The 12,097-nt window shown below is 39.0% G+C and overlaps 1 protein-coding gene across 8 annotated transcripts in view; it reads left to right on the top strand.

Moving 5' to 3' along the window:
* Nucleotides 1–12,097, top strand: part of CLYBL (citramalyl-CoA lyase) — a 209,097-nt gene that overhangs the window by 145,979 nt on the left and 51,021 nt on the right. For 7 of the 8 annotated variants that reach the window (XM_072853858.1, XM_072853839.1, XM_072853821.1 and 4 more), the window contains exons 3-6: nt 1,892–2,080; nt 5,627–5,728; nt 7,536–7,629; nt 9,002–9,169. In XM_072853858.1, the coding sequence (XP_072709959.1) occupies nt 1,892–2,080; nt 5,627–5,728; nt 7,536–7,629; nt 9,002–9,169 (553 nt within the window). The remainder of the gene's footprint in view (nt 1–1,891; nt 2,081–5,626; nt 5,729–7,535; nt 7,630–9,001; nt 9,170–12,097) is intronic. The other variant, XM_072853867.1, reaches the window with a different exon arrangement.

The following is a 12,097-nucleotide window of genomic DNA, read 5'->3' as shown; positions in this document are numbered from 1 at the left end:
GATCAGTGTGTGCTGAAACGGTGATAATCTGACTTTAATTAAAAGCATGAATTGGTTTGGAGTGTGTTTTTAAGCTAGCCTTCTGCATCATATCCAGAAACTTCGGCCCAGCCCTAGAAACCTGTTACCCCTGGTCGGAAAAGGAAAACGTAGGGGGTTTGTATTACCCGGTAATGCCATCATATGGTTTGGTTTACCCACTTCGGAAGAGCCGTTTCAGACGGCTGTGTGCCGGAGCTCTCTTCCAGCTGGACATGTTTGTAGTAAACTGCACGCATCTTTGTGTGGCTTTCCTAATGGCCCCAGTCAGAGTCCATTCACAGCAGTTCGAACATTTCGGGTTGTATTTTCCAGAGATTACCTCTGAACATGCCCCTTGCTCGCAGCACAGGGATGCATACGTGTGCGCCTTGTTCCCGTCTGTCCGATTAACGGGCATATGCTCCCAACCTTCGGAGAGGCACGGCTAGTAGCCCCAAGCTGAAGGCTGCTTGCTTCAGATTTCATTAATTTTCTGCTTCATTATTCCTTCCTTTTAACCAGTTAGAGCCATCGCTTGCTTTTCTCTAAACTTACCCTAATTATCGGGGGTCCCAGCCCTGTAAATCAGTACACTGCAGAGCTGTCTTAAACTGGCCTGGGAGACCCTGTTCTGATCGGACCTGACAACTGTAAGCTACTGTTCCCTCACACTGTTTAACTCAGACCACATTGGGAAACCGCCTCTGCCCCTCTCGCCAGCAGAGATTTGCATCCGTCTGGTTTAAATCTACTGTCATGTGCTGTCTTGTTGATTGGTATTAGCCTGGATATTAACTTTGATGATTTTTTTTTATTATTTTTTCCCCTCGAGTTTGCCTGTTTTCTTGAAAAGCATCTCTATTCCGCAACTGCGTATTGTTAAAGTCGTTCCTAAACCTCTGTCAGTCAGGAGCTTTAAAGTTTTATTAGCCCCATAAAAACTCTTCACAAATGAAATGACTTTTGATAAGTGTGCATTTTGACAATGCGAATTTGTTAGGGGCTGTTGGCGACTGGAAGGAATTTGGGGTTGAAACTGCAGTTGGCAGGAAGCAGGGAGCCCAGCACCCTCCATCTCCCTCCCCTCTTCTTCTCCAGGCCAAGAAATGCGTTTCATTTCAGAAAAGCATGCAAGTATTCTTCATGCAAATCAAATATTAAACAGATTTGTAAATTTACATTCACAAAAATAGCGAATGGCCACGGGAAGCACATGTCTTCAGAGATTTTGTTTTGTGCCAGCGGGGGAATAGCTTTGTACGTGGTTCAAGAAAAATCTACAAGTTATTTTGGTGGTGTTTTCACATGCGAGTTTTGAACTCTACTATGGGCTTTAACTCGCTTTGGATACATGGAGAAAAGGAAGATTTATATAGCAAAACCAAAGAAGTATATGTACATCAGTGCTTTCTGACGTCCATGCTATTTTAGCACCGGCAATATAGAGATTAATTACAAAAGCAAATTGTTTTATGCAAATTTATTAACATGCCATTTTTGTGAGTGCAGACAGTTAGTGCAACACATTGTGGTCAGTATAAAGATTTGTATTTGTTAGACATGTTCAGCAATAGTGGACACGAAAGCCATGTTTTCTACAAGTGATGGTGTAGAAATACTTAGATGTAAAACCCGAGCATTTTATTTACCAGTTATAAAGAAACGAGGAAGGTAAAATTGCGAGGTGCTGGTGATGACTGCTTCAATAAAAGTCCAGGAGTGACAGACGTTTGGGGGACACCAATATACTGGCTGTCTAGCTTTTTCCCCACATCGTTTCAACAAGTTTTCTGCTCAGTGCACTTTTCTGTCAATAGAAAATAAGCTTTCTTTTTCTTTTCTTCTGCCTTTAAATACATATATATTGTAGAGAGAAGCAAGACTGACAGTTGTGAAAACCCTTGAAGAGTTTGACTTTGGCCATGCTGAAAAGTGTGTCAGGATAAACTCCGTGTCCAGCGGTCTTGCAGAAGAAGATCTAGAGGTGCTTTTGCAGTCCAAGACCCTTCCTTCAAGCATGATGCTGCCAAAGGTTGAAAATGTTGAAGAAATAAGATGGGTGAGTAGCTACCTGTTTACCAACCACACAGTAGCTTTTGGCTGAAGCTGTTGGGCCAAGTTCACACAGGCATAGAGATGAATGGCTCTGAGTTATGAGGAAGGCTGCAAATACCATATAATGTCATTGCTTGGCTAAGGTAATTGGGAAATGCATCCGTTTAAATGTGTATAAGACATGCTATACAAAAAGCATACGTGAAACACCTTGCATTTATAAAGAAAACCAGATTTATTTCTCCTGCAGTCAATGAAGAACCAATATTGATGTGTCAGAGTCTCCTATAAAAAGTAGAGGCATAAATATCTGTCTCTTTTCTAAATACCCTAACATGCAAAATGACTGTCTACGTCCGTGTGCCTTACTTAGGTGCATTGTAAGCAGGAGATGGGGAAACCATGTTAGCGACATATGAAAAAATGGGTTGGGGGGAAGGTCACTCCTTGGGGCAACTGAAGGAACAAACAGGAAGCTTTTAACTAGTGTTTTTAATTAGCACAGATATTATTTCCTGAACAGTTCTCTATTTCTTCCTTTTTAATTGCTGACAGGTGTGTTTGTGTTTCACGACTGACTTTTCAGCCAATAAAAACCTGAAATGTAAATGGTTGGCATGTCAAATTACTTAAGAAAACTTTGAAATAGGCCTAATTATGCTATAATTGTTTTAATTGTCAAGAAAAGGGGGACGTTTGTTTAGATATACCATTATTTCTGTAACATGCCAGTAAAGGAATAATGCTTAATTATTCACTTCTATATTGTTGCAAACCACTAGCTGAGCAACTAGCACACATGCAAACTGTGATGAAAGGCAGGCAGATGTATTAGGATCTATTTTAATCTCAGCTTCTAACCTTGATCAAACCATTAAGATCAGGCGTGAGCATACAACTGAGCAAATACGTTGACTACGTGACGAGCCCTGTCCATTCCGTGGCACTGCCCCTTTGGCCTCCGCCGCTCACAATGGAAAGTACACCGTCCCCTTCCACCAACATTTAATTAAATTAACCGGAGTATACCTCTCAGGGTTTACAGCCATGTAAGTGTTAGATGTAACTTGTCAGTAATGAATATTCATGCTTCCAAAATGGCAGGGCCCTTGCTGCCACGAAGTAGGTTTATCGGGGAGGTGGGATGCAGGGGCTCTTTGTCCCCTCATCCCCTTCCACCTTCCCTCTCACTAACTTTGATTTCCGTCATGGAAAACAAGCCAGCCCCAACAACTTCTGCCTCATTGTCCACCTTTTGCTTCCCTCTCACTTTGCCTAACCTTTGCACACAAAGAGCGCGCTCCGCTCAACGCCGCTGCCTTCTTTTCCCAATCCTCCCCAAATTCACCCCAGCATGATTTTTCAGCCTCCCAGAAGCTGTTTATTTCCCCCGACACTTACCCCCCCCCTTCATTTTTATTTATGTGCAGCAGAAAACCTGGAGGCTGATGCACAACTAAAAGATGGGCTTACTTGTTTTCTTTTGTGTGAGAATCTCTTGCTTTCCTTTTGTCCCTAGTGTGGGTACTTGTTTGACTGGCATGGCTTATTGGACTATAACAAGCGTAACTCTCCCTCCTTTGTGGCGGGACAATTCTCCCACAAATCCCGACCAGTGTGCATTCTTCCCGACACACTATTGGGTGTGCACTGGAATTGAAAGAATTGCTGAGGCCTTGCTACTTCATCCCCTCCCCAAGCTTTGTGGGTTTTTTTTCCCTCCGCCTTCTTTTTTTTTTTTCCCCTTTCTCCCTGAAATGAACACTTTACCGGGCCGGAAACATTTAATCGTCTCCTTTTGGGGAAAAAAAAAAAATTAATTGAAACTTCTCCACTCGTTACCTTTTGTATTGGTGCTTATTGCAGATTTTTAAAAGGGAGAGAAAGGGAGACAATATTTAATTAAACGTGCTTTTTTTTGTTTGTTTACCTTCAAAACAAAAGATAGCAAAAATCCCAGGAGGGCGACTTTTAAAATATTTTAAAATAAGAGAAGAGCTCCACTGCTTTAACTCGCACCTAAAATATAAACATGGTAGTGCTTTTTACTTTTTTTGTTCACTGAAAAAATAAAAATCAGGTAGGAGTCTTAAGAATATGTGCTGATGCCATTATATTACCTCCTTTTCTGCATTTGCCTGTATGAAGTTGACTGTTTTCTGTCGCTGTAGTACCTGCCATACTGTACACTCACACGTGTGAATTGCATTGATTTTTTTTTTTTCTCTTTGCACATTTTTGGGTGGAATTCTCTTCTCCAAGGAAAAGTTACCGAGAGGGCCACGGTGACAATGCAAAGCAGGGATGGGAAGGGCAGAATTCTTCATCAAAGAAAGCTGTGATTTATTTTGGCCTAATTGTAAAGTTACTGCAAATTGCTGGAAAGCTTTTTTTCAAGATCTGGGTGATTAGATTTTCCTTCTTTTGGGGAGGGGCAGTGGGGGGAAGCTAAAAGGGGAAATAACACCTCTAATCCAGCTTCTGGTAAATAGGCTGCCAGCTTTTAAAATGAGTTTCCTTTCTATTAGTCAGAATATTATGCTAAGCCTTAAGCATTAGTTTTTTATGTTGCCATAGCAGCCTTATTCCTGCAGGGTTGTGACCTGCGATGATTACAGTACAAAGCTTATAGGGTCTTGAAACCCCCTTTGAAGATGAAAAGTCTTTGATGGTTTATATTTATGCAAATCTCTTAGATATGATTTACCCAACTGAGACTGAATGGAGAGATGATTAAAATTCCCTTTCCTTTGATATCCATTAATAGTCGAATATTCCTTAAATTTAAAATACATGCATATGTTATTTTTGTCTTTATTTACTAACATATTTTCACCGTACCTGCGATATGTTTATCTCTGCGCAAATTACTGGATCTGGACAGACATAATAGATTTACAATATAGAGCTGAGGGTTTCCCCCCCCTCTTTTTTTTTCCCCTTTTGAAAGGGGAAAAATCTGTGCAAGAGCTTTTGTATGTTTCCAGATGATAGATTTTGGAATTTGGGCTACCCCACTGGCAGCTCAGAGCTAGCTGTGAACTGGTCTCATGGAAAAAATTGGCAAGCTTTGGTCTTCAAAGAATTAAACTTCCTTTTTTAAGGCCTTCCTAGGTAAGCTAAAAAATTATGAAGAAAAGCCTATTGAACAAAAGGGTAACGGTGCCGTAATGAATAATACGGATGCCACTTAGAAGGCTGGGGAGCACTTCCAGTGATGGCAGTGCTGGACCTGAAACAAAACCGGACCTCAGGTACAGCAGCACTTCATTGTTTTCCAGGGCCCGCGGATTTGCATTTCACTAAGCCAGGGTGAGAGGTGCTAAGCCTGGATTTTTTTTTGCAGACCAGCCTGGAAACTGAGAAATGTATGGGAATGCTGCAGTTTCGAATCGCAGGCCCTGCTAAAAGCTGGTTTAATTTTTTTAATTCTAAGGTTTTGGGGTGGGGAGGGGTGTTGTTACAGCCAGGTGAAAATTTAGCATGTTATATATACATGTAGCCTGTTCTTTTTTCTCTCTCTCTGATAGCTCATACTGTCTAGTTTTAGTTTTCAGACAAATTCTTACATCACCTAAAAGGCCGAACACTTGTAGAACCAATGAATTTTATCCCCTTTGTGGAAACTGCAGTGGGCTTGCTCAATTTTAAGGTAAGCAGGTCTTGAAGTGTTCATATTTTGCCATCTCAGCAAACTAGGATAAGCAGAATACTCCCCAGTCTCCCCCTAATTTCATCAAAGAAGAGAGGTTAAAAAATACGAAACATATTGTTCAATCCCCTAAAACATTTGTACATTTAACTCTCATGTTTGTATTGTAAAGGCCTTCATATATTCAAAATATTTCGGTGACAGAATAGTTCCAGATAGTCCATGCCAAATAACAAAACCTCTCTGCATTACTGTTATTATTTTTAACACACTTGAAGTGGAAACATGCTTCGCCAAAGATTTGCAATACTCCCGGTGTTGCAATACACTTGGCTACTTAGTAGCTATCGAACTCGACTTTTGTATGACATTTAATTAGAAAAAAGAATTAATCATCAGTTCACTATTGCTAAACTGGCATCTTTATAATGGTTTCTACCGATAACATTACAATCAAATTTCATGTTACCGTTTTTCTGTGTGTACGATGGGGTGTTTAATGCTAAGATTAGAAGTATAATTAACTTTGAAAATAGCAAGTATCTGAAGAACGTGCTCCTTTTTTTAGGGTAATTTGAGATCAAATCTTATTTTTAAAGTGCATTTTAATATAAATTACTCCCAACCTTTACTATCAAGTCCAGGTTTTTCAGAAAGGCAAGGCAGCGTGGTAGTGAAATGGGAGATCTCGTGCTTGCACCAGGAATTCAGCGTTCCCCTCCCAAGCTCGAAGGGCAAAGTTTCAGACCAGCTGAGGACACACACATCAGAAGTACCTCCAGAAGTACCGGCAGGCCTCGCAGGCAGCCTGCTCGTTTGATACAGCCATTTATCTTACAACACACGCTAACCTATCTGGGAACATAATAAAGCAGTAACCAAATAGACACGCTCCTGTCTGGTGTGCATACGCAGAATTAAATCATGTTTTAAACCGGCGGAGGTTTTCCTTCACCTACAGTATTTTATAGTGGAAATTTTAATATTGCAGTTCCTGATGTTGGCAGGAGAGTTGCCTTTTAAAGCACTCTGGTTAAGAATAATTTCTTGTCCCACCAGCTGCCATAGAAGAACACCCACCAGTAGAGCTTGTAATTACATCTGTCTCTCTCTGCATACCTTAGCCTTAAAAAATATTAATATTATCCAAACGTCGATATAAAATAGTAATATTTTGGAAATGCGCTTCTTTATAGAATAGCTACAGCAGCGAAATTTTGCTTGCTTTTATTTTAATACTTTTCTGCAGCACTTGTTGCATTTTTAACTTCCTTAGCTACTTTTTGCAGAAGACTTTAAATTGGCAATCCTATAAGGAATCCTTATATCCTAGAAGGAATCCACAACTGTTTTAAACCGTTCATATTATTTATTTAATAAAAGACATTCTGATCTTTATTTCTGTTTCTCATGCAGATATATTACATGTCAAACTAATCAAATTTAATACTTTTTGTTTGCTTTTAAGCAGTATTTGACAAATGTTTCGTTTCATATTGTTACATAAATATCTGAAGTACCGATCACAGTAATACCCAGGGCATTATGTCATCCAGAAGGCAGGGAATGTGCTACGATGTCCTGTATTTACACAGTCTAGGCATATAGGTGCTTAGGGAAAGATAATCTTTTCTCTTTTGCTGAGTCATTTTAAAGCACTGTGCATAGTCGAGCACCTGCAATGGCTTTGCTTAATAGGAGCAATTTTAGCTGAAGGATTTTGGTAACACTGAGTTGCTGTAATAGCCTCTTAGTTTCTCTGCATCCTGCATTTCTGTAGAAATTAATACTCTGTTCTCATTTGAAGGCTGTCTGTGAAGAAGCACTGAGAACAGGATCCCAGGTGGGCTTTCATTTGGACGCAGTCGTCTTTGGAGGAGAGGATTTCCGTGCCAGCATAGGTTGTTACCTGTGTGTTTACTATAAATGTTAACGTATGGCATTTGCATCCGAGAAGCCCGATGTGATTTATGGCCATTACTTTTCTGACAGCAATAATTAAAGCAATGACAACACTTGATTCTGCATTTTATGTTTTCACTTTTCTCCTTAATTTTTTTCAGAGCAGAATGTATCACTGGCAAATTAAAACGTGGTCCCTGTGTGTTACAGGGCACCGACACTTTCTTGCACTTCTTGCCATGCAGTACCAAAGATTAATGAAAAAAAACCCAAAACCTGTTGAGTCACTGAAATTATTTAAAAATACGATATTCATAAGAAACATGCACATGCTTTTAAGAAATACATTTAAAGTCCTAAAATTCCGGTGTCTGCTTCATCACTGTTGTACAGACAATTATCAGTCAGGCTTTTGACGTCATGCACAAATACTCTCCTGCTACATTTTGCTTTCATAAATTTACTTTAAATATGTCCCATGTCAATACAGCCACGTATTCATGTGAAAGCATTATTAGCCTTCCTTAAAAATAAGAAGTATTTCACAATTGCTTTTATGAGAGGCCGCTTAGCTTCTTATTAATCTGATTCAGTTTAAAGATAAAAGTGCAGAGCTATCAACATTTAAATTAAAAATAAGTACGTTAATGTAAAAATTAGCACTGCTTTACTAAAATATTCCTTACAAACTGGAAATCTGTGTCTAAATAGTGACCCTAAGGAAAGGCAACTTATTATTATTATTTTTTCACACCAGCCTCCACATGAGCACGTTGCTTAGCTGGTGCCCTGTGAGCACATGAAGTCTCATGAATACTTTTGCTTCTTCTCCGAAGTCATCCACCATCATTTTTTCATCCAAATACTAAAGCTTAAATATTCAGCTTAGGACATCAGTTGTGACAAGAATCAGAACCAAGGAAAGTGTAATTCTATTCTCAGTGTGAATTTTTTAACCATTTAGTTGTACCCAGTATAGCAATTTGTGTAAGGCTTCTCTTGCTGTAATGCTTCTCACTGTACATACAGTGAATAATATAATCAAATAATTACTTCATGTTAGTCCCAAGTCTGCAGTCCTTACCAGACAAAGCTTCCACTGACTTCAGGTTTACAACTTCTCATCTGAACTGAATCAAAATCTGAATTTTATAAGCCAGTGTTTAAAGAGAGAATTTTTTTTGCTAAAGCAGCTTTTTTTTTCTCAGAAGAGTATCATTTTGACAATATAGCCTTGCACCCCTATTTGTTTTCTAAATTGGTTAAATGAAATCTCAAACTTTGCTTTTTTTAACTTAGGAAATATTTAAAATAGAAAGGTTTAAGACGCTCTTGTCAGCTTTTCTTTGTTTGTTTTCATTGTTCTCGTAGGTGCAACAAGCAGCAAGGAAACTCACGATATTCTATATGCCAGGCAAAAAATAATAGTCACAGCAAAGGCATTTGGCCTTCAAGCAGTGGACCTTGTTTACATTGATTTCCGAGATGAAGATGGGCTCCGCAGGCAATCAAGAGAAGGTGCCTCAATGGGATTCACCGGTATGGCTTTCTGCCGATATCTCAAAATAATGCATAGCTTCTTCAATTTAAATATATTTCTACATTTCCTGTCGCTTAGACAAATAACTTGGTTTTTGTTTCAGGTCATTTATTGAAAAACTCAGTAATACCAAGCTCTTCTATGTTTATTAGCACCTTTAAAACTGGGGCTGGCAATTTTGCCTGAAAAGTCACAGGCTGCTTTTTAAAACCACATCCCATGAAGCGTGTGACTGTTTTTGAAGAGAACTTGGGGTAGAGGCTGTGCAGTGATTCCTCCCATCACAGAGCACGGGAAAGGCGATACAGTGCTCTGCGATGACCACTCTACGATTGCTTCTTAAAATATGTGGTTCCCTTTGCCCTATGTTCTTTTAAACGGCAGTTGTTAAAAAATACTTTTTAGGTGAAGGAGTTGAAAAGCAAATCTCCTATGCTAATTGCTAGGGGAAAGTTATTTTCTTATTGTTTTCTTTGATTTGTTTTTCATCTCCTGGCTCCCCTCCCAGTAAGTGCTGGTGACACCTACGGGTATTGGCAGACAGCAAGAGCAGCAGGCTCCTTGCCCCAGCGTCCCGTAAGGCAGCCTGTTACCCTGTGATTGGTGTACCGGATCACTCGGACACCCTGGTGGGACAGTGCAGCCACCAAAGATTGGGGTTTTGCGATAGAAATCAGCCATTTGACGCATGCATTAGAGAATTCTAGCATATAGGATGAACATTTTACATTATTTGTCTCTGATCATCATTCAGGATATACGTACAGTAGTAGTACATCTCTTAGGTTTTTGTTACCAAAGGCATGGGTCCTGGTGATGCCCTCTAGCAAACTATATTTTAACAGTTAGTGGTATATGATATCTTAAAGCACCAAGCAAAAAAACAAGCGTTCTTTTAAGTGATCTCGACATGCCAGTGAAAGAATAGCAATCAATGCTCTTCAGCACAAACTCTGCCTTACTGTCTGTTGAGCTTCAACATTTGCAAAACCAGATCTTGTTTCAGAGGCAAAACAGTTAGTTCCTCACAGCTACATTATCCACGTCCATGTGGACTTCCACCCTTCATTCATCTGCGATTGAAGTTGGGAAAACAATAGAGCTCCTGAATGGTAGCACCTGCTGATGGCTACCTAATCTCGACCAGTATTTCCTAGCTTAAGGAAAGGCTTGATTTTTGAAAAAACTTAAGCATCTGAACCTCCTGTTGACAGAAGATGGAGTTGCAGATGCCTAGCACCTTTGAGAGCACTCTTTTTGAATGCTTAACATGTATTTAAATACTTAACTCCGGCTGCCAGTTTAGGAAATTTAGAAATGTTCAGCATAAGCGACGTTAATGGTGGTTTGGACTCCACTGACTTTACGGTGGAAGTTGACTGACATCAGGATAGGGTCCAGATAGGAGACAAATAAAAAGGTCACATGTGGCAATTTAGGGCATAAAGTGAGTTTCTAACTCAGCCATAGATGTGTCTTGCCTTTCCGTACGAGGAGTAAAGATCTGTAAAAGGTACAGACTTCATTAAGGTGAACTCACAGCTCTTGCTCTTTGCCTCCTGCCTTTTCGCAACTGTCGTCAACACATTTCCAAAATCCAGCAAACAGCCTGACAACCAATCCAACCATAAGTAGAGACAGGGCAAGACTGACTTTTCTGATTTGGTGGCCAAAAAAAAAAAAAAAATTTTTTTTAATCTGTTTAAGTCAAAACAAAACCACATTTTTCATATCTTTGGTAAAAAAGAAAAAAGCATATTTTAGGTCGATCCAAAATGTTTCACTTGTTCTTTTGTTTCTTTTGCTTTCAGTTTATCTAATGTTTTTATAGTCTTTCTTGCTTGCTTTGGTTAAAATAAAATGTCATTTAAAACGGAAAGCAAAAACATTTCATTCCGAAACTATATAAATTAAATATTTTAATATTTCCAATTTAATATTCATCACAGAAAATTACAAATGGGTCTTAGCTTAATCCATGACCTTGCATAAAGCAGAAGTCTGCAGATCATATTTGCCACTGACAGTCCTCTGATAACGTGAGAGTAAAATACTGAAATGTCACCTTAATAACAAGTTCAAAACATGCGATTTTTGTTATTTTTAAATATTTAAGATCCCTTCCTGCTACTTTTTCACAAAGAATCAAAATAATTGAAATCAACCGGACTGAAACGAGCTGAGGCTTCTGAATTGCTCTCATAGCTGGGGAGCACACACTTATTTGCATGCATAGGGCCAAATTCACCACCCTCAAAACTAATGCAAATCCAAAATCTTCAGCAAAGTTATATGTCCTTAGATTTTTCCCATATTCAGATTTAGACCAGTAGAATTAATGTAAGCAAATATGTTCACTCAAGATTAAACAAGCGAAATAACATAATGAAGAATTTACCAGCTATTTAGTTACTATTGTGACCCTCACTGCTTATTGTAGCCAAGTTTTCTTTTCCAGTTATCTTAAAAGCAGCCTGTTTTTCCTTCAGTGAGTGTGTTTACATAAAATCAAATGTTTTCAGATGTAATTTAGCCAAATTAATTAATCTTTTATATGTATATTTATATATATATATATATATAATTTTTTTTTTAGGGGGAGATATATATAGATATAAAGATCTCTCTCTCTCTCTCTCCCCCCCCGCACATACACACACGCATACACACCCGGCAAGATGTTTTACAATACCAGAACCCGTGGACTTAAAGTCAGTGTGTTGCCTGTATAAATGGTCATCAGTTTTAGGAAAGTTTATGTAAAAAATGAAGTAAACCTTGCCATAAGCTTTAACAGCTGACTTAGTCATTATAGAAAGTCCTGTGCTACATGCTGAGAAGCCAGATATAAATACGAAACACTATAGGTTTCCTCTCTTTTTGCAGTCTTTTGTAGAAGACTAAAATGACACCATCATACAGCTACC

The sequence above is a fragment of the Ciconia boyciana genome, chromosome 1 (assembly GCF_034638445.1).
Source record: "Ciconia boyciana chromosome 1, ASM3463844v1, whole genome shotgun sequence".
Classification (NCBI taxonomy): Eukaryota; Metazoa; Chordata; class Aves; order Ciconiiformes; family Ciconiidae; genus Ciconia; species Ciconia boyciana.
Note: the sequence above shows the minus strand (reverse complement) of the source record. Positions and strands in the feature narration are given on the sequence as shown.